Source organism: Cucurbita moschata, unplaced genomic scaffold, assembly GCF_002738365.1.
Source record: "Cucurbita moschata cultivar Rifu unplaced genomic scaffold, Cmos_1.0 Cmo_Scf00001, whole genome shotgun sequence".
NCBI classification, from domain to species: Eukaryota; Viridiplantae; Streptophyta; class Magnoliopsida; order Cucurbitales; family Cucurbitaceae; genus Cucurbita; species Cucurbita moschata.
The window spans coordinates 7797395-7822262 of NW_019268517.1; the positions used below are offsets into that span (position 1 = coordinate 7797395).

The following is a 24868-nucleotide window of genomic DNA, read 5'->3' on the forward strand; positions in this document are numbered from 1 at the left end:
TAAGGGTGTGAACTTAGGCTTCGACATATCGAATTAAACTAATGTATGTGGTGATCGAGTTGTTCTTGCCAATGACATAACTGTTGAAGGAATTTGCTCGAGACAACAAGTATTACGCTCAATCTGAATGATGCATTTGTTTATGTTTACATTTTAGATTTTGGTACACAACGTTATGAGTAGAAGCATTGCAGTATTGTCAAAGAGCCAAGAACTCGAGGAACGTGTGCTAGTTTCGGGTGCCTAGCTATTAAACCTAAATCATATGTTAAATTCGAGTGAGTAAGTTGATGTTTTTCATCTATTATACATTACAAACTATGTATATACTTATTTTAAAATGAATAATTACAAAAGCGATAACTTTTAACGAGTAGTCGTGAACTTCATAACCTATACATGAGACATTAAATTCAAGAACAAATTTAAGTTTATTTGAACAATCTCAATAGTACGATCGATACTAATAATTTCACAAATGGAGAGATCGATCAATTTTGGAAGTTCAAGGGCGTCATTGCAACAACTTATAGTTTCGATCACGATTTTGCTCATTTTATTTGATTTTAAATAAAAATTTTCAAAAAAATAATTAAAAAATACGACAATTTTTCCTCTATAATTATTTGAAATCTTGGAGAATTTTATTAGAGATGTACACCGATTGAGCTGTGACAATGGTTGGGTTGGTGACTAGAGCAACTTAATAGAGTTCACAATCGAATCTAATTTAACACAACCCTTTATTTTCAGGTTAGGTTGAGTTAGATTATCAGATAGTTTAAAAAATTATACTTATTTAAAATACAATTTACGTTAATAATTGAAATATCAAATATTCACACATCACGCCACATCACTAATATTTTTAATCTTGATAATAATTAAAAATAGGATAAAGTAAAGTTGGGATGAAACTCTATTTTGGTGTTTATCTAATTAACCATACAAAAAAAATCAACTCAGGAACCGAACCCGAATTTTGATTTTTCTAAAAATCAATTAATTTGTGAATTACCGTATATTTTATTGTACAGATAAAAAAAAGAAGTGGAAAATCTAATTTAAGAGAAAATAAAGATAAAAAATAAATAATAAATAAAATTGATTTTTTTACCCCTTTTTTGATGCAAAATTCTTCCCTACCTCTTACTTGTTAATATATCAACACTCCTCAAGTTTCCTCTCAAGTTTCCTCTGAGTTGGAATTTCTCATTTCTTCTTCTTCTTCTTCGTCTCATCCTCCTCTCTTTTTTATCTCCTTTCTATCTCCGATCTCCGTCGGTCTTGATCGTGGTCGCAGGCGATTGGAATTTGTTCACTCTGCCGGTGGAGATTCCTTATATATTCTTCTCTATTTCACAAATTCATTGTTTTTACGATCTGATCATTGCGAAATTAGATTCAAACTCCTCGTTTTACTTCAGTATTTTATTCTATTCACTTCGATTATCTCAATTTTTCCCTTCAAAACTCTAATTTCGATTTTTGTTGTTCGATCAGTTCTCGGTTACTGGGAAGTGATCGGTCATCTTAGGCGGTTTTCAATTTCTGCAATGCTCTCAGTGCCAACATGAAGATGAAGAGGAGGAGGGCGCTGGAAGTGGTATATAGAAATATTGAATCCTCGCGCATATGGCTTTGTTATATACTCTTTTTCTTTTCCACGAATATGAGACTTTTCGGTCTAGGGTTTTCGTTATTTTTATTAAATTTTCTTTATTGTGTTTGTTTTGATTGTCTCTTCGTGAATGATTTCATGCTTCTTTTAAGTTGGTAATACGACTTTCGCTAGGTTGGAGTGCTAAGAAGAGACATGATTTGGATTGAATTTGTTGAGTGTCTTTTTGGTCATTATCATAATTCGAATGGATTGTATTTTAATTGCTCTTATAGTAGCTGATTTCCGGATTGTCTTTTTCAGTTTTTCTTGTACAAGTCTACTGAATTTGTAAATCTCTTCTTTTCTCCTACGGTTTTTGGAACTCTGTTGCCACTTTTTGTTAGCTGCCGTCGTCCTGATTTAGGATGGATTAAGGGTATCACATATGCCTGTCTCGTGTTATTATTCGGGATGTCACACTGCATATCAGTTTGCTTCTGGTCATTGTTCCTATTGGATATTCCGCTCCTTTTTAATACCTGTATGTCTGAGCGTGTGCATGCATTTTTATTTTTATTTGAAGTACCTTCTCAAGCACATTGAGTCAAGAAGAGAAGGAAAATAGGGGAAAAAGATATAGACAAGATGTAAAAATGATTTGAGTTTTTTAGTACATATGGAAGAAAAAGCTCTCATAATCATGGGTGTCTTCGATTATATAAGGATATCACATGCAGCTTAACTTTGAATGTCTATCTCATGTTAATTTTTGTCTTGTCATGCTGAATAAGAGTTTACACGGGAATATGATTCTTAATGGATTCATTTCTCATTTTTATATTGTTGTTTTATTTCTGAGGCGCAAGGAATGAAGGGATAAAATAAAAAAAAAAGGAAATTTTCTAGATATCATGAATGGCTATGGTGTATGACATGAAACAACAGATGAAATTTTATTAGTGTGTCTATAGGAGATTGGATGGGCATTATTGTCTAGAACTGTGGCAAAGATTAGTGGAGTTATCGGCTCGACAGTTGCTATCTATGACTTTGAAATTTCAGTATGAACTATCTGTTGGTTTCGTTTTCCAATCCATGTAGTATTATCATTTTTAAAAAATGGTTGAACAAGTCATCAAATTTCTGTTTCTACATAATACGGCTTCTTGGTGGACCTTACATTCTAAATTCTTTTGTAACTACAACCTTGATGCTCAAAGATTGAAGGTGCTTGTCAAGTAGTTTCCTGGTTGGGGCCCTTAGGATGTTCTTTTCCCTTTTCAATGATTTTTGTGAAGTTTCTTATGAAGAGCGAGAGAAAAAATCTAGTTAAAAAATATTTGCATGGGACTTATTGTGAAAAGCTATTAACCCAATCCTTGTAAGTTTAGTTATCAGTGGATATCTGAGGTTCTGAAGAGCCCTGCGACAGCTATTATATTAAAGCTCTAGGTTTCTAATAGATTATATGAATATAATAAGCTCATTATGCATGGCATTGTTTGTCAAAATTTTCCGACTGATTTATAACCCTTGTCCTAGTACTGATTTGGGGACCACGAATGAAGTCAGCTTATGCTGTATTAGTTGCTTGCTAATGTAAGTTTTAGGTATTGTTTGGGTGTTTACCATTGGTCCAAATTTTAATTTTCTTTTATGTATTTCTTACTTGTTTTGATTTCTTTTGAACATTTTTTTATTATATACTGTTTAATTGTTTTCTTAATCAAAATTTAGTTTCTCAACTTTGGAAGAGAATTGCAACTCATACATATTTTTTTTTGTCTGTCAGCCTCCAAAAATCAGATCGTTCATCAATAATGTCACATGTGTTCCGCTTGAGAATATTGAAGAACCTCTAAAAGGTTTCGTTTGGGAATTTGATAAGGTGCCTCTGAAACTGAATCATCATTTTGCTTTAATCATTCCAGACAGAGTTATATATATATGAGTTTTTTTTTATATGCAGGGAGATTTCCATCATTGGGTTGACCTCTTTAACCATTTTGATTCATTTTTTGAGAAGCACATCAAGTCAAGGAAGGATTTGCAGGTTGAAGATAACTTTTTGGGCTCCGATCCTCCATTTCCAAGAGAAGCTGTTCTTCAGATTCTGCGTGTCATAAGAATAATTCTAGAGAATTGCACTAATAAGCACTTCTATAGCTCCTATGAGGTTTGTTTTTATTGCAGTAGTATTTTCCCATATTCACACGACCTGGTATTCATAGGCCATTGATGGTAGTTGCTTAGTATTTTGAATTTACTTTTATAATTTCATTCTTCAGGTGTGGCACGTCATGTTCATCTGCAAAACTAGTGATTTATAGTCTACAATTAGCTTCACGTTAGCATTATTTGCTATTAGCATTTCACAAATTAATGTTTTTGGTTCATTTTAATTGCAGCAGCATTTGTCATGTCTTCTAGCGTCAATTGATGCCGATATAGTTGAGGCCTGCCTCCAGACTTTGGCTGCTTTTTTGAAGAAATCTGTTGGGAAGTACTCCATTAGGGATGCTTCATTGAACTCAAAGTTATTTGCTCTTGCACAAGGATGGGGAGGAAAGGAAGAAGGTCTTGGACTGATTGCATGCGCTTTACAGAATGGTTGCAGCCAGGTTACCCATGAGTTGGGTTGCACTCTTCATTTTGAGTTCTATGCTTTAAATGAATCTGAAAGTGAAATCACAGAAAAGTCCCCCAAAGGTCTGCAAATCATTCACTTACCAAATGTGAGCTCCTGCCTAGAAACTGATTTAGAACTTCTAAGTAAGCTAATTGCAGAGTTCAATGTGCCAAGTAGTTTGAGATTTTCTCTTCTGACAAGGATGCGATTTGCAAGAGCATTTCATTCTCTATCTGCTCGGCAGCAGTATACCTGCATTCGTTTGTATGCCTTCATCGTTCTTGTTCAAGCAAGTGGTGATGCTGATGATTTAGTTACCTTTTTTAACTCTGAGCCTGAGTTTGTAAATGAGTTAGTGGCCTTATTGAGCTATGAGGATGAGGTTCCTGTGAAAATACGAATCCTTTGTCTATTATCATTAGTTGCACTATGTCAAGACCGGTCACGCCAACCAACTGTGTTGTCTGCAGTGACTTCCGGTGGGCATCGTGGCATCCTGTCCAGCCTCATGCAGAAGGCTGTTGATTCTGTGATTACAGATACTATGAAGTGGTCGATACTTTTTGCTGAGGCCCTGTTGTCACTTGTTACTGTTTTGGTCTCATCATCATCAAGTTGCTCAGCTATGCGTGAAGCTGGATTTATTCCTACTCTTCTACCTCTCCTTAAAGATACAAATCCTCAACATTTGCATTTAGTCAGCACTGCTGTGCACATCTTAGAAGTTTTTATGGACTATAGCAATCCAGCTGCTGCATTATTTAGAGACTTGGGGGGATTGGATGATACTATTTCTCGCCTTAAGGTTGAGGTATCACATGTTGAGAATGGTTCTAAGCAACAGGGGGATGATTCTGAATATGGTGGGAGGAATTGGCAAGTTGCCATTGCTGCTTCCTCAGACTTAGATGACTTGCAGCCTTTCTATTCAGAAGCTTTGCTATCATACCATCGACGATTGCTGATGAAAGCTTTACTTCGTGCTATATCCCTTGGAACTTATGCCCCTGGAAATATTTCCCGCTTTTATGGTTCTGAGGAGAACTTGTTGCCTCATTGTTTGTGCATAATATTTAGAAGGGCCAAAGATTTTGGTGGAGGGGTGTTTTCACTTGCAGCCACTGTTATGAGTGATTTAATTCACAAAGATCCTACTTGTTTTTCTGTCTTAGATGCTACTGGTCTTCCTGCTGCCTTCCTTGATGCTGTAATGGATGGTGTTGTCTGCTCTGCAGAAGCGATAACATGCATTCCTCAGTGTCTTGATGCTTTATGCCTAAATAACAATGGCCTTCAAGCTGTCAGAGATCGCAATGCTTTAAGGTGCTTTGTGAAAATATTTACTTCGAGGACTTACTTGCGTGCCCTTACAAGTGATGCTTCAGGATCGTTATCTAGTGGGCTTGATGAACTTATGCGTCATGCTTCATCTCTGCGTAGTCCTGGAGTGGATATGCTGATAGAAATCTTGTATTCTATTGTAAAAATTGGATCCTCCATTGATGCTTCCTGTATAACAACTGACCCGTCAAGCACTTCTACTGCAGTTCCCATGGAGACTGATGTTGAAGAAGGAAAATCTGTCCTTTCAGATGACAAGGGAATTGCCAAGGTAGGAAACTTGGAGCAGAGTGGTGTTGAGCCATCTCTAGATCAATCTATGACAAATCCAGAGTCATTTCTTCCAGATTATGTGAGCAATGCTGCTCGTCTTCTTGAAACAGTTCTCCAAAATGCTGACACATGTCGCATATTTGTTGAGAAGAAGGGCATTGAAGCTGTATTGCAGTTATTTACTTTGCCTTTGATGCCCCCATCTGTGTCAGTTGGTCAGAGCATCTCTGTTGCCTTCAAAAACTTCTCTCCTCAGCACTCTGCTTCACTTGCTCGTGCAGTATGTGCATTTTTGAGAGAGCACCTGAAATCAACAAACGAGTTCTTGGTTTCTGTTGAAGGATCTCAGTTTACTCTTGTAGAATCTTCGAAACAAACTAGGGGTTTGAAACATCTTTCCTGTCTTGAAAGTATTCTGTGTTTGTGCAACTTTTTGTTGAAGGGGACTACAACTTTGGTTTCTGAACTGGGAACTGCAGATGCTGATATATTGAAAGATCTTGGACGCACTTACAGGGAAATAATTTGGCAAATTTCTTTGGATAATCATTTGAAGACAGATGATAAAAAAAGTGCTGATCAAGAGCCAGAAAGTTCGGATGCAACTCCTTCAAATACTGCTGGAAGAGAGAGTGATGATGATGCAAACATGCCAGTGGTGAGATACATGAATCCAGTTTCCCTTAGAAATGGTTCTCAGTCTTTGTGGGGTGGGGAGCGTGAGTTTCTCTCTGTTGTTCGCTCTAGTGAAAGTCTCCACCGCCGTAGTCGACATGGATTGACGCGCTTACGAGGTGGAAGAACTGGACGACACCTAGAGCCTTTTAATATTGATTCAGAAGCTTCTGCTGGAATTTCTGAGACATCCTCTGCTCCAGAGTTGAAAAAGAAAAGCCCCGAGGTTCTCGTCTCTGAAATTTTGAACAAGCTTGCTCCTACCATGCGTGCTTTCTTCACAGCGCTCGTCAAGGGATTTACATCATCCAACCGTCGTAGAGTTGACTCTGGATCATTAAGTTCTGCTTCAAAATCTCTTGGAACTGCTCTATCCAAAATATTTCTTGATGCTCTTAGTTTCTCTGGGCATTCTACTTCATTAGGGCTTGATGTTTCCTTGCCAGTGAAGTGTCGATATCTAGGAAAGGTTGTGGATGATATGGCAGCACTTACATTTGATGGCAGAAAGCGGACTTGTTATTCAGCTATGGTCAATAACTTCTATGTACATGGTACCTTCAAGGAGCTAATTACAACATTCGAGGCTACGAGTCAATTGTTATGGTCACTACCATATTCTGTTCAAAATTCGGCAGTTGATCATGAGAAGACAAATGAAGAAAGCAACTTGTCTCATAGTCCATGGCTATTTGATACAATACAGAGTTACTGTCGTGAGCTTGAGTATTTTGTTAGTTCTACGCTGCTTCTATCTCCAAATTCTGCATCCCAAGTGCAACAGCTCATTCAACCAGTGGCTGTTGGTCTGTCGATTGGATTGTTTCCTGTGCCAAGGGACCCTGAAGTTTTTGTTCGAATGCTGCAGGCCCAAGTTCTTGATGTTTTACTTCCTGTATGGAATCATCCCAATTTTCCGGAGTGTCATCCGTCATTTGTTGCTTCCATTGTTTCTCTTGTTACACACATATATTCTGGTGTTGGAGATGTTAAACGAAATCGCAATGTAAATGCTAGGACAACTAATCCACGATTCGTTCCCCCACCACCTGATGAAGCTACTATTGCTACTATTGTTGAGATGGGTTTTACAAGGGCAAGAGCAGAGGAGGCATTGAGAAGGGTGGAAACAAATAGCGTTGAGATGGCAATGGAGTGGCTATTTAGTCATGCTGAGGATCCTGTCCAGGAGGATGATGAACTTGCTCGTGCACTTGCACTATCACTGGGGAATTCATCAGAATCATCTAAAGTGGATAATGGTGACAAGTCTATGGATGTATTATCAGATGAGGGGCATGTAAAGGCACCTCCTGTTGATGATATTCTGGCTGCCTCAATGAGATTATTTCAGAGTAGTGACACAATGGCATTCACATTGACAGATTTGCTTGTGACTCTCTGCAACAGGAACAAGGGTGAAGATCGCCCTAGAGTGTTGTCTTATCTTATTCAGCAGTTAAAGTGTTGCCCCATGGATTTTACAAAGGATAATGGAGCTTTAGGCATGTTGTCGCATATTATTGCATTGCTTCTTTTTGAGGATGGAAATGCTCGTAAAATTGCTGCACAAGAGGGTATCGTTCGTGCTGTTATAGATATCCTGACAAATTTCAAGTCTAGAGATGCCACTGCAGCTGAGGTTTTGTTGCCAAAATGTGTAAGTGCTTTATTGCTAATCTTGGACAGCATGTTACAGTGCAGACCCAAATTTCTTTCTGAAAATACTGATGGTTCTCCAGTGGGGTCTCCACCTGACGCATCAGGTGGGCAAGCACCTGTGTCAGCACCTATGTCCATCGGAGAAGATGATAAAACTTCTTTAAATGTTGACAAAAAAGAATCTGGATCAGCATTTGACAATGTATTGGGAAAGCCTACAGGTTATTTAACTGCCGAGGAATGTAACGAGGCAATGTTACTTGTGTGCGACTTGATAAAACAGCGTGTTCCCGGAGTGATCATGCAGGCTGTCCTACAGTTATGTGCACGCTTGACAAAAATTCACGCTCTTGCTTTGCAGTTTCTTGAAAATGGTGGTTTGGTTGAACTCTTTAATCTTCCGAGATGTTGTTTCTTTCCTGGTTATGACACTGTGGCTTCTGCTATTGTCCGACATCTTCTTGAAGACCCACAGACTCTTCAGACAGCAATGGAATTGGAAATACGACAAACATTGAGTGGAAGCCGACATGGTGGGCGTACATCTGCTCGCAATTTCTTAACTTCAATGGCAGCTGTTATTTCTAGAGATCCTGTGGTTTTCATGAAAGCCTCAGCTGCAGTTTGTCAGTTGGATACCTCAGGTGGCCGTACTTTTGTTGTGTTATCAAAGGAAAAGGAGAAAGAAAAGGAGAAGGAGAGATCCACCAAAGTATCTGGAATGGAAGTTGTATTGCCTTCAAATGAAAGTGTAAAGATATCGGAAAATAAGATACATGATGGATCTGGGAAATGCTCCAAAAATCACAAGAAGATTCCGACAAATCTTACTCAAGTGATTGACCAACTTATTGAAATTGTTCTCAAGTACCCATTGACGCAAAATAAAGTGGATTCTGTTAGTAATTTCTGTTCCATGGAGGTAGATGAGCCTAATGCCAAGGTAAAGGGTAAATCAAAAGTTGTGGATAAAAAAAATATAGAGGATGAATCTGAAAAATCTACTGGACTGGCTAAAGTGACTTTTGTTCTCAAATTATTGAGTGACATCCTTCTGATGTATGTACATGCTGTAGGGGTCATTCTTAGACGTGATTCTGAAATGAGTCAACCTCGAGGCTGTAATCATTTAGATAGTGTTGGGCAAGGTGGGATTGTTTATCATATTTTGCAACGATTGCTTCCTCTTTCAATTGATAAATCTGCCGGGCCTGATGAATGGAGAGACAAGTTTTCTGAAAAAGCTTCTTATTTTCTGGTGGTTCTTTGTGGCCGTTCTAGTGAAGGGCGTAGACGAGTAATTAATGAGCTTGTGAAAGCATTGTCTTTGTTTTTCAATTCAGAGAGCAACTCAAATAAGAACTCTATCTTGCCGGATAAGAGGATTTTTGCTTTTTCAAATTTGGCATATTCTATACTATCCAAAAATTCGTCTTCGAGTAACTTGCCAGGTTCAGGCTGCTCACCCGACATTGCAAAAAGCATGATAGATGGTGGACTGGTTCAATGTCTGACTAATATTTTACAAGTGATTGATCTGGACCACCCTGATGCTCCTAAAATTGTTAACCTCATATTGAAGGCTCTAGAAAGCCTGACAAGGGCTGCCAATGTTAGTGAGCAAGTAATGAAGTCTGATGGGTTGGTGAAAAAGAAATCTTCAGGGTTAAATGAAAGTCTAGATGATCAGACAAATGCAGTCTCAACAGATGAGACTGTTGGGCAAAATCAGAATGCTGGCAGTCAACAGTTAGTCAGAGAGGCAGCTGGCAATAATCAGCAAGAATTTACTACTACTCAAAATGATAGCAATGTTCACACGCAACCAAATCAATCCATTGAGCAGGAAATGAGATTAGAAGTGGAAGGGACAATGGCTGCAAACCCACATATGGAGCTAGGGATGGAGTTTATGCGTGAGGAGATGGAAGAAGCTGGTGTCTTGCACAATTCTGACCAAATTGAGATGACCTTCCGTGTAGAGAATAGAGCAGATGAGGAGATGGGCGATGAAGATGATGATGTGGGCGATGATGCAGAAGACGATGATGACGACGACGATGATGGGGAGGATGAGGATGAGGATATAGCTGATGATGGTGGTGGAATGATGTCCCTCGCAGATACTGATGTGGAAGACCATGATGATACTGGATTGGGAGATGACTACAATGATGAAATGGTAGATGAAGAGGATGATGATTTTCATGAGAATAGAGTCATTGAGGTCAGATGGAGAGAGGCTCTTGATGGATTGGATCATCTGCAGGTACTTGGGCAGCCAGGAGGTGCGAGTGGGCTCGTTGATGTTGCTGCTGAACCTTTTGAAGGGGTTAATGTTGATGACCTTTTCGGCCTTCGGAGGCCTTTAGGCTTTGAGCGCCGCCGTCAGACTGGTAGGTCCTCCTTTGAGCGTTCTGTTGTTGAAGTAAATGGTTTTCAGCATCCCCTTCTTCTAAGGCCATCCCAGTCAGGAGATATGGTCTCGATATGGTCATCTACTGGTAATTCATCTCGGGATTTGGATACTTTATCAGCTGGGAGCTATGATACAGCCAACTTTTATGTCTTTGATGCTCCTGTTTTTCCATACGACCATATGGCAAATAATTTATTTGGTGACCGATTTGGTGGTACAGCTCCACCTCCCTTGGCTGACTATCCTATTGGTATAGACTCATTACCGTTAGCTGGAAGAAGAGGGCCAGGTGATGGTCGTTGGACTGATGATGGTCAACCTCAAGGAGGTACACAGGCTTCTGCAGTTGCTCAGGCTGTAGAGGAACTGTTTATATCTCATATGCATGGTCTTCAACCTGCTGAAGTACCACATCAAGATTCGGGAGTTCAGGATAAACCACTGGATACCCTTGCATCCAATGACAATCAAGTGGTAGCGGAATCTGGTAATGCTAGCAGTCAACAGAACGAAAACCAGAATCAAGATAACTCTGTTGAAGCCTCCCACCATGAAACTAATGTAACTATTGATAGTGCCATCTCTCAACAAGTCAATTCAGTATCTGTTACTGAAGAAGCTGTGGAAAACGTGCAGGAGCATGAACCTATGTCTATTCAACCTCATGCACTGGATATTACATTGAGTGAACATGATAGGATGGATATGGGAGAACAAAATGGTGCTCCTGGTGGGCAGACTGAGACATTACCTCAGTTTGACAACCTGCATTGTGATGGAACTTCTGAAGTGCCTGCAGATGAAATGCCATCTCAAGCTGTAAACTGTCCTGGATCTTCTGAAATGGATGCTGAGGCTGGGAATCATGCAGTGTCCAATTTTGGATTAGAGACGCCCAATCTTGGTGATTGCCAGGTCTCATCTGCTGGTGCAAGTGTTGATGTTGAGATGAATGATAATGACGCTGAAGAAATTCTAACTGAGCAACCTATTCTGACATCTGAGGATGGTAGAGGTGGGTTAACTTCAGAGCAAAATGTCCTGGTTGCTCCTGATATTAATCAGGCTGATCAAAGTAGTATGAGTAATGAAGCCTCTGGTGCTAATGCTATAGATCCTACATTTTTGGAGGCACTGCCTGAGGATTTACGTGCAGAAGTTCTTGCCTCACAGCAAGCTCAACCCGTCCAACCTCCTACATATGCACCACCCTCAGCAGATGATATTGATCCTGAATTCTTAGCTGCACTTCCTCCTGATATCCAAGCAGAAGTTTTGGCTCAGCAGAGAGCACAGAGGGTTGCTCTGCAGGCAGAAGGGCAACCAGTTGATATGGATAATGCTTCGATCATTGCTACATTTCCTGCTGATTTGCGTGAAGAAGTTTGCATCTCGAACTTTATCTCGGTGTTCATTTCTCAATCTGTTTCTGTTTTGAAGTTTGACCATTTTTTTTTCTCGTGTTCAGGTTCTGTTGACTTCCTCAGAGGCAGTTTTGTCGGCACTCCCTTCTTCATTGCTAGCTGAAGCTCAAATGCTTAGAGATCGAGCAATGAGTCACTATCAGGCTCGTAGTCTCTTTGGTAACAGCCATAGACTGGGCAATCGAAGGAATGGCCTGGGTTTTGATAGGCAGACAGTGATGGATAGGGGTGTTGGAGTTACAATTGGTCGTAGAGCAGCTTCTGCCATTGCAGATAGCCTGAAGATTAAAGAAATTGAAGGCGAACCACTTCTGGATGGAAAATCGTTAAAAGCTTTAATACGACTTCTAAGATTAGCTCAGGTAATTCAATACATATGTTATGATGAATTGAGTGATTTTTACCCATTGGATGATTTGAGAACTGGAATTACATTTTATAGTTACTGGCAGATATTTGCAGTTATGAGTGTTCTCTTAGCAGAGCCCAAGCTGATATCTGCAAATATAATTTTAGTGTATACAAGAGGCTGATCCTTAGATTTAAATATTTCATCAGTTATCTTTTTAATGAACTGAGAGAAAATTACAAATTGATGTTGTATTGTTATAAAATTATGCAAGTATTTTCAGTTTCCTTTTATATGATTAATTAATTAGAAATTTGCTCTTACCATTGGGTTCTTTTTATATGATAAATTTAAATGATTTTCCATTAAAAAAATATTTGGTTATGTTTCCTATTGGATAAGTCCTCTCACTTGAAGAAAGTGGATCTTTACCTTTTAATGAGGTAGCCATGTTTAAAATTGTACCTTTTAATGAGGTAGCCATGTTTAAAATTGTACCTTCAAGTATGCGGAGAAGTGAAATTAAAGTTTTCTGCTTATGTTCTCCACCTAATGTGGTATTTGTTCTTTTCTATGCTGTCCAGCCCCTTGGAAAAGGTCTATTGCAGAGGCTTTTGTTTAACCTTTGTGCACATAGTGTTACAAGGGCAATTCTAGTTTATCTCTTACTAGATATGATCAAGTCGGAGGCTGAAGGTTCCGCGGGTGGAGTTGCAACAATCAATTCTCATAGGCTTTATGGTTGTCAGTCAAATGTTGTTTACGGAAGATCGCAGTTGCTGGATGGTAGTGCTTTCTTCACTCATTTTTTTGTCTCATTTTGTCATTACCATATTTACTCTTTTTATGTATCTCAACAGGTCTTCCTCCTCTGGTGTTGCATCGTATTCTTGAGATTCTAACTTATTTGGCCACAAATCATTCTGCTGTTGCCAATATGTTGTTCTACTTCGACTTGGAGAATGTCCCTGAGGATTTGAGTTCTACATGCATGGAAAATAAGAAGGGCAAGGAGAAAGTTGTGGAAGGGCTTCCATCAAGCAACATGAAAAACTGTCAGGCCGGAAATGTTCCTTTAGTTCTGTTTCTGAAGCTTTTGAATCGGCCACTCTTTTTGCGTAGTGTTGTGCATCTTGAACAGGTATATATAGCTGTTTGAAAAGAGAGCAGCCTTGGTGGCAATCGCTTGAACTCAATATTTTTCTTAGCGTAATGGTGCATGTGTCTCTGCAGATTTTGGGTATTATTATGGTTTAACATTTAGCCTTTTCCTTTTCCCCATTTTTTAATAAAAAAATCTGTATGTTACAGGTCATGAGCCTTCTTCAAGTAGTTGTATATACTGCATCATCAAAACTGGAGTATCAGTCCCGTTCTGAACAGGGAACAGGAAATCCCCTCATTTTGCCTGTTAATGAAGGTAGTGGTGGTGTTTCAAAGGATCCTGCTTTGCCGGAGGCAGAATCAAAACAAGAAAATAGTGATGCTGCTGGGTCAACATCAGGTGGAAAAAGGAGTCATGACATACGTAATATCTTCTTGCAACTGCCAGAGTCTGTTTTGTGCAATTTATGCGCACTTCTTGGCTGTGAGGGGTATTCTTCTTCTAATTTGACGTCTTTTAAGTTGTCTGCTTTATCCTATTGGCTTTATGATGATAACAAATTAGTTGTTGGTTCCTTTTTGCCTTATGCAGTGGCTTCGGGTTGGAATAACTTTTGAGAAAGTGTTTTTAAGTGAAATAGTTCTTCTACAAGAACGTTAGAAAGAAGCACTAAATAAGTGATTTTTAAAATCATTTTAAGTGTGTTAGTATTTTGAAAAGTAATTATTTATGCAACTTTAACTCCATACAAATTTGAAAATGGTTTTAATCATCAAGAAGCACTTTTCACTCCCCCAAAAGTCATGTCAAACTCACCCTTAACCCATTTAAAGGCTCTTTTTCTTCTCTTCCATATATACTTTTTCTTTCACTTGAAGAAACTAAATTTGTTCATTAACTGGTGTTTAGGCTTTCTGATAAAGTATATGCGCTAGCTGGTGAGGTACTGAAGAAGTTGTCCTCGGTTGCAGCACCCCATCGAAAATTCTTCATGTCAAACCTCTCAGAATTAGCTAATGGATTGAGCAGCTCTGCTATCAGCGAGCTTGTTACCTTGAAGAATACAAACATGTTAGGTTTAAGTGCTAGCTCAATGGCTGGGGCAGCAATTGTACGTGTTTTGCAGGCTCTTAGTTCACTTATTTCCCCTAGTGCGGGGGAAGCCAAAAGTTCAGAGTGTGATAGTGAATTAGAGGAGCAAGCTATCATGTGGAGCTTGAATGTGGCACTAGAGCCATTGTGGCAAGCACTAAGTGATTGTATAAGTGTGACTGAGACTCAACTATCGCAGAGCTCCTCTTCCACAGCACCAATTAATGTTGGGGAGCAACTTCAGGGCACCATCTCTTCCTCTCCTCTACCTCCTGGAGGTCAGAGACTCCTGCCATTTATTGAGGCATTCTTTGTTTTGTCCGAAAAGCTTCAGGAAAATCTGTCTATTTTGCAACAAGATCATGCCAGTATTACTGCCAGAGAGGTCAAAGAGTCTGCTGGCAGTTCAGACACATTAAGCACCAAGGGTACTGATTATCAGAAAAAGTCTGATGGCGTTGTTATGTTTACAAGGTTTGCTGAGAGGCATCGCCGTCTTTTGAATGCTTTCATCAGACAAAACCCTGGGTTATTGGAGAAATCACTTTCAATATTGTTGAAAGCTCCTAGGCTTATTGATTTTGATAATAAGAGAGCTTATTTCCGTTCAAGAATCAGGCAACAGAATGAGCAACATATTTCTGGTCAATTGCGGATTAGTGTTCGTCGGGCCTATGTTTTGGAGGATTCATACAATCAATTGCGTATGCGGCCAACTCAAGACTTGAGAGGACGATTGAATGTGCAGTTTCAAGGTGAAGAGGGTATTGATGCTGGTGGCCTAACAAGAGAATGGTATCAGTTACTCTCGAGGGTCATATTTGACAAGGGAGCCTTGCTATTCACCACAGTTGGAAATAATGCAACTTTTCAGCCAAATCCAAATTCTGTCTACCAAACAGAACACCTTTCCTACTTTAAGTTTGTTGGCCGCGTGGTAATTAACTAAAACTGGTGTTCTGATCATTGCTAAGGATTCGCTAGATGTTTCAATCTGATTTATTATATTTTGAATTCTATATAGGTTGCCAAGGCTCTGTATGATGGACAACTTTTGGATGTTTATTTCACAAGATCGTTTTACAAGCACATACTTGGGGTTAAGGTGACTTACCATGATATAGAAGCTGTCGATCCTGATTATTATAAAAACTTGAAGTGGATGTTGGAGGTTAGTGATTTTCTGTATTTAATATGATTATTAACTTAGTTTTATATCCTAACTTTTGGATCTCTCTGTCAGAACGATGTGAGTGACATTCCTGATCTTTCATTTAGCATGGACGCAGATGAGGAGAAGCACATTCTTTATGAGAAAAATGAGGTCATAATCCAAAATTTGGGCATCTGTCAAGCCTGTTTTTGTGTGTAGTAAAAGCTTTTGCGAATGAACTCTTCTACTATTTTTGTAGTCTTTATGATCTTCTTTCCATTTTATAGGTCACTGATTTTGAGCTTAAGCCTGGAGGAAGAAATATAAGGGTTACTGAAGAAACTAAGCATGAATATGTAGACCTGGTTGCTGATCATATTTTAACCAATGCTATCCGCCCCCAAATTAACTCATTTCTAGATGGTTTCAACGAACTGGTGCCTCGAGAGCTTATTTCTATTTTTAACGACAAAGAGCTTGAGCTACTCATCAGTGGACTTCCAGAAATTGATTGTGAGTTCTCTCATGCAAAATAATCATGGTATCTGGTGCTTCGGGTTATTTTCTGAGGTTTTAACTTCTTATTGTCTTTCCAGTGGATGATTTGAAGGTGAACACCGAGTATACTGGATACACAGCTGCATCAAGTGTTGTGCAGTGGTTTTGGGAGGTGGTTAAATCTTTTAGTAAGGAGGACATGGCAAGATTGCTGCAGTTTGTGACTGGAACATCAAAGGTAGTAAGAAAATAGAATGTTGCATACGCCTGTTTGCATCTACTATTTATCGTTTATATGATGTCATCAACATTTTTAGTGTGTCCTTCGTGTTCTTTCTCCCGTCTTATGCTTGAGATATTACCCTTTCCTTGGATGTTTGAAATGATTGACGAGACTAGATATATGTTTGTCTTCTTAATTTAATTCACGTGGTGGGTTGGCACATGCACAGACACAAATATTTCCGCAGCACGCTGATCCAAGGAATTTTGTGTAATCCTGAAATAGGAATACGAAGTCTCTACGGTTTTCTTCGAGTCACCATTCATTTGTGATTTTCAGGTCCCACTGGAGGGTTTTAAAGCTTTGCAAGGTATCTCTGGACCTCAGAGGTTTCAGATTCACAAGGCGTATGGAGCTCCTGACAGGCTGCCATCAGCACATACATGGTTGGGAATCTAAATGCCGTTCTATCTTAATTTTTATCTATTCATTATTGTTATGAGCAGAGAGCCTAGAATCAAGTATAGCTATTTTTTTTTCTTTTTGGGCATATAACCTTCTGGGAACTATTCTTTTCTCCCAGCTTGAACGAATATGATTCTCACATCTTTTTTTTCAGCTTTAATCAACTAGATCTTCCTGAGTACTCATCAAAGGAGCAGCTTCAAGAACGCTTGCTGCTTGCCATTCATGAAGCCAGTGAAGGATTCGGCTTTGGTTGAGCCAGATTTTGATTTGCAAATCAAGAAATGCTTTGAAATTTCCATGTACATGTTAGTTCTAAATCCCCACTCTCAAGGTTTGTTTTCATTATATGTCTGGTTTTATCTGTTGTAATACTACTGACGTTTGGTATTCGACTCCACCAGATGAAGACAGAAGCTGCAAATACAAGATCGAAGAAGGGCGGGGACGAGGAGTGGGTACTGAAAAATAAAAATGAAAAACGAAGCTACTTTTTATTAAGACGATGACCTTTGAGGGAGCAGATTACTGTGTTTTTGAAGACTGTGATGTGCTCCTTCAAAGGTAACCAATTGGTTTGAGAAAAAAGGTAATTCTTTTGGTTAGAATGCTCAGAGCATTGAAAGGAGTTCTATGGGTTAGAGAATGAATACAGAAGAAGTTGACACAAAAATGAGCCAAATTCCATTGTCTATAATGAGTCTTTTCGTTGGCCTTGGTAGTTCAATTCAGTTCACTCACTCCTTTTGCAGCCAACAATCTGCGTTTAAGGAGTCTGTGTTTTATGTTTCTGTAATTAACTTTGAGGTTGGTAATAAAACACTGAATGGATTTTTCATATTCTGGTTTTATTCTTATTCTTATTATTCTTTATGATTATTTAATATTTCAAGCGTATTTTCCTCTATTTGTTGGGTGGCATTGTTTGAGTAATTTGGTACTCAAATCTTGCGTCTGATTCTGGACAGTGAGTTTCTTAATTCAATCAAACTGTGAAGGTGAGGTTGAAACAACCATATAGGTTATGTTTGATGGGTCGTGGTTTTAACGCAATCCTAACAAGTCTCAAGGAGAATTTAAGTTCCATTACTATTTCTTGTCCAAATTTGCAGCTTTGTTGGACTTAGGCAATGTTTTCCTTTGTTTGTCGAACAGCATGTTCACTTTCTTGCAACTTTATTTGACTTGTCTCTACTTAGTTAGGCCAATGTCTTTTAAATGTAATCTTGCGTCTCCACTTCATGACATTTCAAGTCTTAGGATGTCATTGACATTTGTTGTTTGCTCGGTTCGAGAATTGATTCATGAATCAACTTTATTGTTAGGACATTCAGACATCCATTCATTTGGGTACTATCGAAGCATGAATTCTCTTTTGTTCATGTCGAGTTATTTCTAGATACCATGATGGAGAGTAGCCTCATATACTAGACAATCACTTATTCACAATCACTTATTCACAAAATCCAACCCTATTCCCTTTAAGGATATTCTGGTGATAGGTTCTATAGGATTTGGACGATCCTATTTGGTCAAATATCTAGCGACAAACTCCTATTATCCTTTCGGTATATTTTAGGGCGAGTACTCAGACGACCGTGTGGAGCGTCCATCAATTGTTTAATAGACACGAAATTTGACAAGTTTTCATCTTTCATATATAGACATAACTAACTCTAGAGCCGATGTTAAAACTCACACAGAACCCTGACTTTTGAGGTTATGATCTGGGACCCTACCCTATCCTTTTCAAGTGTCTATGACACTAATAACAACCTTTTGCCTCCAATATTCCTTGTCTCAACTTGACTTTAATGCATACTTCTTGATGTGTTGGTTAATGTATCGTCCTTCTCGATTGCATTACGACACTTATATGTAATTGCCCTCATTTGGCTAGATAAGCGCAACTTGCATGTTGTTGTTTTATCTATCCACACGTATAAGTCACAAACTAGAGTCTCTTAGTATGGTTGTGACACTCTCCCCTCACTTAAACTACTCATCATCTTCGATAGCTTTCTCAAAGACACAAACACATCGTAAATTGTGATATGTCAATAATAAAGCATGCTCCATTGTGTGAATGGATTGCTTGTAAAAAAGATTTATTAGATTTAAGAGTGTTCAGTGATTTTGTTCGAAAACCAAAAGGTTTATGGATGAGTATATAATATTTACCTACCAATATTCATCACGAGAATATGTTTGTGTACCATGTGAAATTATTGGATGATAATAATAATAATAATAATTTTAATTTATGAAGAAATAGTTGACACCATTCTTCTAAAAATAGATGGAAGTAAATTTATAAATTAAAAAGGCAATAGAACTTAAAAAAAAAAAAAAAAAAAGTATTTTATTATCCCAATAAAAATTAATAAATAAATAAATAAATATCAATACAATCATAAACTCTGAACATATAATGAGCTTACTACCTTTCCTAAAACGTCCGATCTTTTGGTCTTCTCCTTTTCCCCACTTTCTTGAATTCATGTCGGTACGATCATTCCTCTTTCCCTTCTCCATTGATCACGATTCCATTTTATTCCATCCGATTTACTTCCCCTTCTTGAATTTACTTATCTGTCTTGGATTTTTCTTCTAATGCCTTCTTGATTTTTCCCATTTTTGATTCTTGGAGATTTGGCGATGCTTCTCATGCCTACCTTTTCTTCCCCATTATGTTTTTTTCTTTGAATTGAATTTGTTTCTCGTCTGATCTTATCATCTGCTGGACTCTATATTATCATGTTCATCGGGTTTTTTCTTACCAATTGATTCATGGAACTTGATCCACTATGTGTATTACTTGACTCTGTTCTGATTGATAAACAATGTTTTGAACCCTAACTTCTGATTGTTGCTATTAATGATGGATTATAGACACATGTATGCTTATTTTAACAGGAGAAGGGTCAGCCACTACCTAAGTTTGGTGAATGGGATGTTAATAATCCTGCTTCAGCAGAGGGCTTCACTGTGATCTTTAATAAGGCAAGAGATGAGAAGAAATCCGGTGGCCAACCTGAATCACCTGGAAACGCGCCGAAGGCAAAACCTGCAGCTGATCCTGCCAAACCTCAGGCTGTAAGATGTTTTGAACGCATCTTTATGTATAATTGTTTGTTGCGCGATTTACCGCTTGTTCATGCACTTCAATGTGCCATTATGGTAATATATATTATTAGAATGACAAGGATATAATGGTCGCTAAGAATTAGATATGAGTAGAGAGAATGGGAAGAGATGGAGGCACTTTGTAGTTGGTTTAGACTTGAGTGAGATTGCTCATGAGGGGAGGTTCTTAGTATCACTAACACTTGGGGGAGCCATTGTGAGATCCCACATCGATTGGAGAGGGGAACAAAGTGCTTATAACAGTGTAAAAACCTCTCCCTAATAGATGCGTTTTAAAACATGAGGTTGACGGCAATACATAACGGGTCAAAGTGGACAATATCTGCTAGCCAAGCTTGAGCTCTTACAGTCATTTTTTGTAGTTTCCTATCATTCATATTTCATTGTTATTCCAGTTCTTTGCTTTCCATTAAAATGGGTACTTTTGTTCTAAGAATTATCTTATAATTGATATCTCCAATTAACTAGAGTTTTGTGCTTGTTTAGTCTTGAAAATGCATTAATTATCAAAATGTGTTCATTTTTCATTGAAATGCAATAGATTTTGGACTATGGAGTGAAGCTCAAGTCCTATTTATTTATTTATCCTAATCAACTAACAATGAGTTAAAAATGGGAAGATATGGATTTATTTTGGCTATATCTCATTGGTACCATTTCTTTATGAGCTGTTACACCTTCCCCTCACGTTGATGATTTTTCTGCTGTTCCAGAAAAAATGGTTCTGCTGCATTCAGAGCCCGTAACCGTGTTGCTCTGTGATCGTCTCCACTGGTTTTCGATTGCGGTCAGCCTGCTATACTATTTCGCTTCTTAGTCTTCATTCATGGAGCAAAAAAGTTGAAGAATTTTACGTGCTTTATTTGTGGTGCTGTGAAGTGTTGGTAGAAGCTGACCTGTGCTATCTAATTTGTTTCTACTTCTTTTTTGTTGTTTTTTTTAAGAAAGCATGTTGCTGCTTAGATCTGATATTGAATCTCTAATATTGTTTGTTAAATGGTTTCTTTCTCTCTTTCCATTTTCATTTTCCCCTGTAGAAGATGTTCGATTACTCGAAAACAACCCTTTAGAGAAAGTCCATGCCTCATGGAGCATAATATTCTCTTGCTTTCTAAGCATGGAGCATAATATTTATGTTGAAAATGTTGGCAAACATTGGAAGAAAGAATAATACGAACATAGATACTCGTTACAACGATTCATAATGGCGTATTAGATGTTGAGAAAGTAATTATTCAACCATTCTGAAGCTGATCATCTTATAAGGATGAATAGTTTTAGCTCTAAACCAAATTCGATGACTTCTTTTAGTTTCATTAAAAACAGAGAAACAAAAAAAAAACTCCTCAACCTTTCCAACACTTGTTCTGCCATGCTTGTTGTATGTCTGCTGGAGTTTGAATCTGCCTTGGATATGAGATTATATTCTGTAGGTGCTCGAATACAGGCTTCCAACTTTTTTCTCGAACAGGCGACGTAAAAGGAAAACTTGAAGACTGCTTGCACCGATGAGCGCTGCTGATTCGAGAACAGCCTTAAGAATCGCCATTGTGCTCATTGCTTCATTCACTGCAAAAAAGGTACTTCACTTACTAAATGCTAGAAGTGTTATTGTTTAGATCTGATATTTGAATTAATACAAAGGAATAGATTGTATATCAAATGGGTTAATATAGATGAACAATACCTTTGGCTTGTCGCTCTGTCTGTGCCTCTAACCATTGCTGTTCAAACTCAATAACGCCTAAGGTTTCTCCCAACTTCTTTATTTGAGCCAATAAAGGGCTCAAATGTTCTGTAAATTTCATTTCAAACCAGATGAGATGAGCAGAAAAGTAATGGGGAGTATGAATTTCAAAGTAAAAACTCTAGGGTTCATCAAAGGAATTAATACCATCTTTTACATGTTGTTCATCATCATCATAGAACTCATAGTAATGATTGATATGGATATCAAATTCTATGGTCTCTTGGTGAGGTGAGTTGTTGATGAAGCAGAAGTGATATCGCCCTTTTCTAAGAGAAATAAACTCAAATTTCTCACTTGTTTTCCCTCTAATTTCTTCAATTCTCTCCCCTAAAGGCCCTTTCACCTGTACTTTGCAAATCACATTTAATCATAACAAGACTAAAACATGATCTGATGACTTAGTTTCGACATCGAGAGACTTGAGAGGATGCTTGAATTTATAAAATTGTGGGTTGGGAAAGCTTGATTTGTATTATATTTAGATTTGTGTCACTGTGATGAATAGATCTATGATTACTAAAATGGAGTCGTATAGAACTCTGTCTATCTACTAGTAACTTTTTGAGTCATACAAAACTTAATCCATAAATCGAATACAAACATTTTGAAATAACTTATAACAACATATATCAAACAAGGTTAGTTTTTTAAACCCTAATGCATAGAACCCTAATTTGAATCTCATTCACCCATACATATGTGCAAAACAAAAGGCTCAGTTCCTTAACCTCTGTAAGGTATGTAACGTATATAAAATCAAATTCAATGTCATAACCCTAATTCATGAGCCGAACATCTCATAAACATGCAAATGAATAAGAACAATCTCGACGAATCTAAGAGAGAAAAAGAAAGAAGAGTAATTGATAAAAGTGGTCACCAAAAGATCAACGCCGTTGTGAGCATGATGTCGCCAGGTATGAACGCTAACGACAACAAAAGAGAGATAAATGGTATCTCTAATGAATTCAACATTGTGAGAGAAGCATTCTTCTTTGTCAATCACAAATCTAATCCCCAAAACTGGGTGTGATGATATGAACAAAGCCGCCATGAAAATAAAAAACCTGTATTTTGACTTCCCACTTCCCATCTCCATTTTTTCCTTAAACTTCACAAATAAACAATTTTCTCCACAAATAAACACAATCAAATGAAATCAAGGAATGGGTTGTTTATACAAAAAAAAAAATTAATTAATTTATGCCATTTTTTTTATCCCCGAAAATTTTGAGATTTTTTTTTTCAAAATTATTAGGGATTTTGCGATCAGTATATAACTATAAATAAATGAAATTTGTTTTTAAAATAAAAATCAATTAGTTAAATGGTTGGTTTTATGGTTAAAAAAATCTTAGAAAAGTTTAATTTTATGTAATTATTAATTTAAAAGAGATAAATCAAAATTTAAATATATATATATATACATACTTCTTTTATCTTATCTTTTTGTTTGTTTAAAAAATATTCTCCAAAAATAATGTACAAAAATTAATTAATCACTAAATTAACCAAATCTATCTAAATATATCATTATTTTCTGATAAAATATTATTGAGTATTTTTCTTTTACAATTATTGTAATTTTTTTTTTCATTTTTCGTTTTCAATTTTGTTTCTGTAAATTGAATAAATCTATTAATATATATATATATATATATATATATATATATATATATATATATATTCTTTAAAGCTATAAAAATATATATATTCTTTAAATCTATAAAAATATATTCTTCAATTTTTTTTTTTAATTTTTAATATATATATATATATATATTTTATAAAAAAGATCCAAAAGCCTTAAACCCTAAGATTTGAATGTTTTCATTTTGTCGTTTATTTTCTGTCTTGTTCTTATTTTTCTAAAATAAAAAATATTTTCCTTTATTAAAAAAAAAAAAGACTATATTTGCGTTTATCATTTGAATTTTTTAAAAACTTTTGGCTTTTCAATCCTAAAACGAGAATAAACTTTTAATTTTCTCCTTTTGACTTTTATATAATATTAAATCATAATTTTAGATATTTAAATTTTTATTTAATTATATCAATTTTACCGTAATCTTCTAATTCTTTTGTTAATAATAATAATAATAATATTAATATTATTACTTAATTTCAAAAATTAATTACCAATACCATTTGTGTTGCTTTTACCTAATTTTGATTTTTTGCATTAAAATATTATTCTAAAAAGGGGTTTGATTTTACCCTTAAATATAATTTTTATTCTATACATATATATATAAATTGAATAATTAAAAATACATTTCAAAATAATTTTTAATATCACAAATTTTTAACAATTTTAAAATTACCATCAAATACAAAATAGACAATATTATAACAAAATTCTATACAACAAATTAATCGATTTTTTTTTTATTGATAACTAAATTTAAAAAAAAAAAAAAAAATCTAAGAGACAAATACCATTTAACCTACTAAATATTAAAAATCCTTCCTTCCCAAAGTGCGTATCTAAAAGATCTTTAATACTGTGTCCGATCCTGAAGTCAGTTCTATACATATGACCAGCAACAAGAAAAATAAATGCAATAGCTAAATGATGATGAGCCATATCAGTCAGTCATAAACTTTGCGTCTACGAATGAAATCTCCCGAGAAGGGTTAGAATGGCAGTTCCTACTCCTTCGGAAGTACCAAATAAATGATTATTTGAATGGGGGTTTTGAGCATAAAGATTCCACCGACCTATAAAAAGTGGTTCTAATCCTTGGGGATCGAATAATTCAACATATTCTCTCAGGATGCAAGCGACTAATAACTATAAATAAGAAAAATATAAACTACAAATCAAATCATAAAGAAAAAAATATTAAAATATAATATCTAAGATATATTCCGAGTATATTCTTTAAATATTATATCTGAACCAACGTACAAATTTAAAGTTAAAAAGTGAATATTTAAATTTTTGACATTTTAAATTACCGAATATAATTGAGTTATATTAATTTCATCAAAAGAACAGAACAGGTAATCCAAGAAACAAGAGGAGATTTGTCGGATTTGATGTTGGTGTGAGGAAAG

At 36.7% G+C, this 24868-nt stretch overlaps 3 protein-coding genes across 5 annotated transcripts; 2 read left to right on the plus strand and 1 right to left on the minus strand.

Moving 5' to 3' along the window:
- Window positions 1–1165: 1165 nt before the first annotated feature.
- LOC111442830 (E3 ubiquitin-protein ligase UPL1-like) lies at window positions 1166–17751 on the plus strand. Of its 3 annotated transcripts, none has more exons than XM_023080387.1 (17): window positions 1166–1329; window positions 1504–1606; window positions 3396–3491; window positions 3573–3779; window positions 4012–11985; window positions 12071–12388; window positions 12960–13161; window positions 13236–13516; window positions 13687–13970; window positions 14390–15509; window positions 15597–15743; window positions 15816–15896; window positions 16013–16238; window positions 16322–16461; window positions 16786–16892; window positions 17066–17245; window positions 17316–17751. In XM_023080387.1, exons 2-16 carry the CDS (start codon window positions 1574–1576, stop codon window positions 17166–17168), a joined length of 11319 nt encoding a protein of 3772 aa, XP_022936155.1. In that variant the 5' UTR covers window positions 1166–1329; window positions 1504–1573; the 3' UTR covers window positions 17169–17245; window positions 17316–17751. The 3 variants fall into 3 exon arrangements, with proteins under 3 accessions (XP_022936155.1, XP_022936147.1, XP_022936162.1); XM_023080379.1 differs by having other exon boundaries at window positions 17066–17219; XM_023080394.1 differs by having other exon boundaries at window positions 4015–11985; window positions 17066–17219.
- A 1585-nt stretch (window positions 17752–19336) lies between these two features.
- LOC111453626 (RPM1-interacting protein 4-like) lies at window positions 19337–21173 on the plus strand. Its single transcript, XM_023094796.1, has 3 exons — window positions 19337–19417; window positions 19828–20007; window positions 20772–21173. The coding sequence occupies exons 1-3, from the start codon at window positions 19343–19345 to the stop codon at window positions 20802–20804; spliced, it is 288 nt and encodes a 95-aa protein (XP_022950564.1). The 5' UTR covers window positions 19337–19342; the 3' UTR covers window positions 20805–21173.
- Window positions 21174–21315: 142 nt separating this feature from the next.
- Window positions 21316–22862, minus strand: LOC111454883 (transmembrane emp24 domain-containing protein p24beta2-like). Its single transcript, XM_023096383.1, has 4 exons — window positions 22689–22862; window positions 21953–22151; window positions 21746–21853; window positions 21316–21627 (listed from the first exon to the last, which is right to left on the minus strand). The coding sequence occupies exons 1-4, from the start codon at window positions 22860–22862 to the stop codon at window positions 21479–21481; spliced, it is 630 nt and encodes a 209-aa protein (XP_022952151.1). The 3' UTR covers window positions 21316–21478.
- Window positions 22863–24868: the final 2006 nt, after the last annotated feature.

Excerpts from the sequence above, each read along its gene's own strand:
- LOC111454883 (XM_023096383.1), bottom strand. The coding sequence starts at position 22,862 with ATGGCGGCTTTGTTCATATCATCACACCCAGTTTTGGGGATTAGATTT. Across the intron at positions 22,152-22,688 it reads ACAACGGCGTTGATCTTTTG|GTGAAAGGGCCTTTAGGGGA; the intron begins GTGACCACTTTT and ends TGCAAAGTACAG. Across the intron at positions 21,854-21,952 it reads TGAACAACATGTAAAAGATG|AACATTTGAGCCCTTTATTG; the intron begins GTATTAATTCCT and ends TGAAATTTACAG.
- LOC111442830 (XM_023080387.1), top strand. The coding sequence starts at position 1,574 with ATGAAGATGAAGAGGAGGAGGGCGCTGGAAGTG. Across the intron at positions 11,986-12,070 it reads CTGCTGATTTGCGTGAAGAA|GTTCTGTTGACTTCCTCAGA; the intron begins GTTTGCATCTCG and ends TCTCGTGTTCAG. Across the intron at positions 15,897-16,012 it reads TTCTTTATGAGAAAAATGAG|GTCACTGATTTTGAGCTTAA; the intron begins GTCATAATCCAA and ends TCCATTTTATAG.
- LOC111453626 (XM_023094796.1), top strand. The coding sequence starts at position 19,343 with ATGAGCTTACTACCTTTCCTAAAACGTCCGATCTTTTGGTCTTCTCCT. Across the intron at positions 19,418-19,827 it reads ACTTTCTTGAATTCATGTCG|GAGAAGGGTCAGCCACTACC; the intron begins GTACGATCATTC and ends TTATTTTAACAG. Across the intron at positions 20,008-20,771 it reads ATCCTGCCAAACCTCAGGCT|AAAAAATGGTTCTGCTGCAT; the intron begins GTAAGATGTTTT and ends CTGCTGTTCCAG.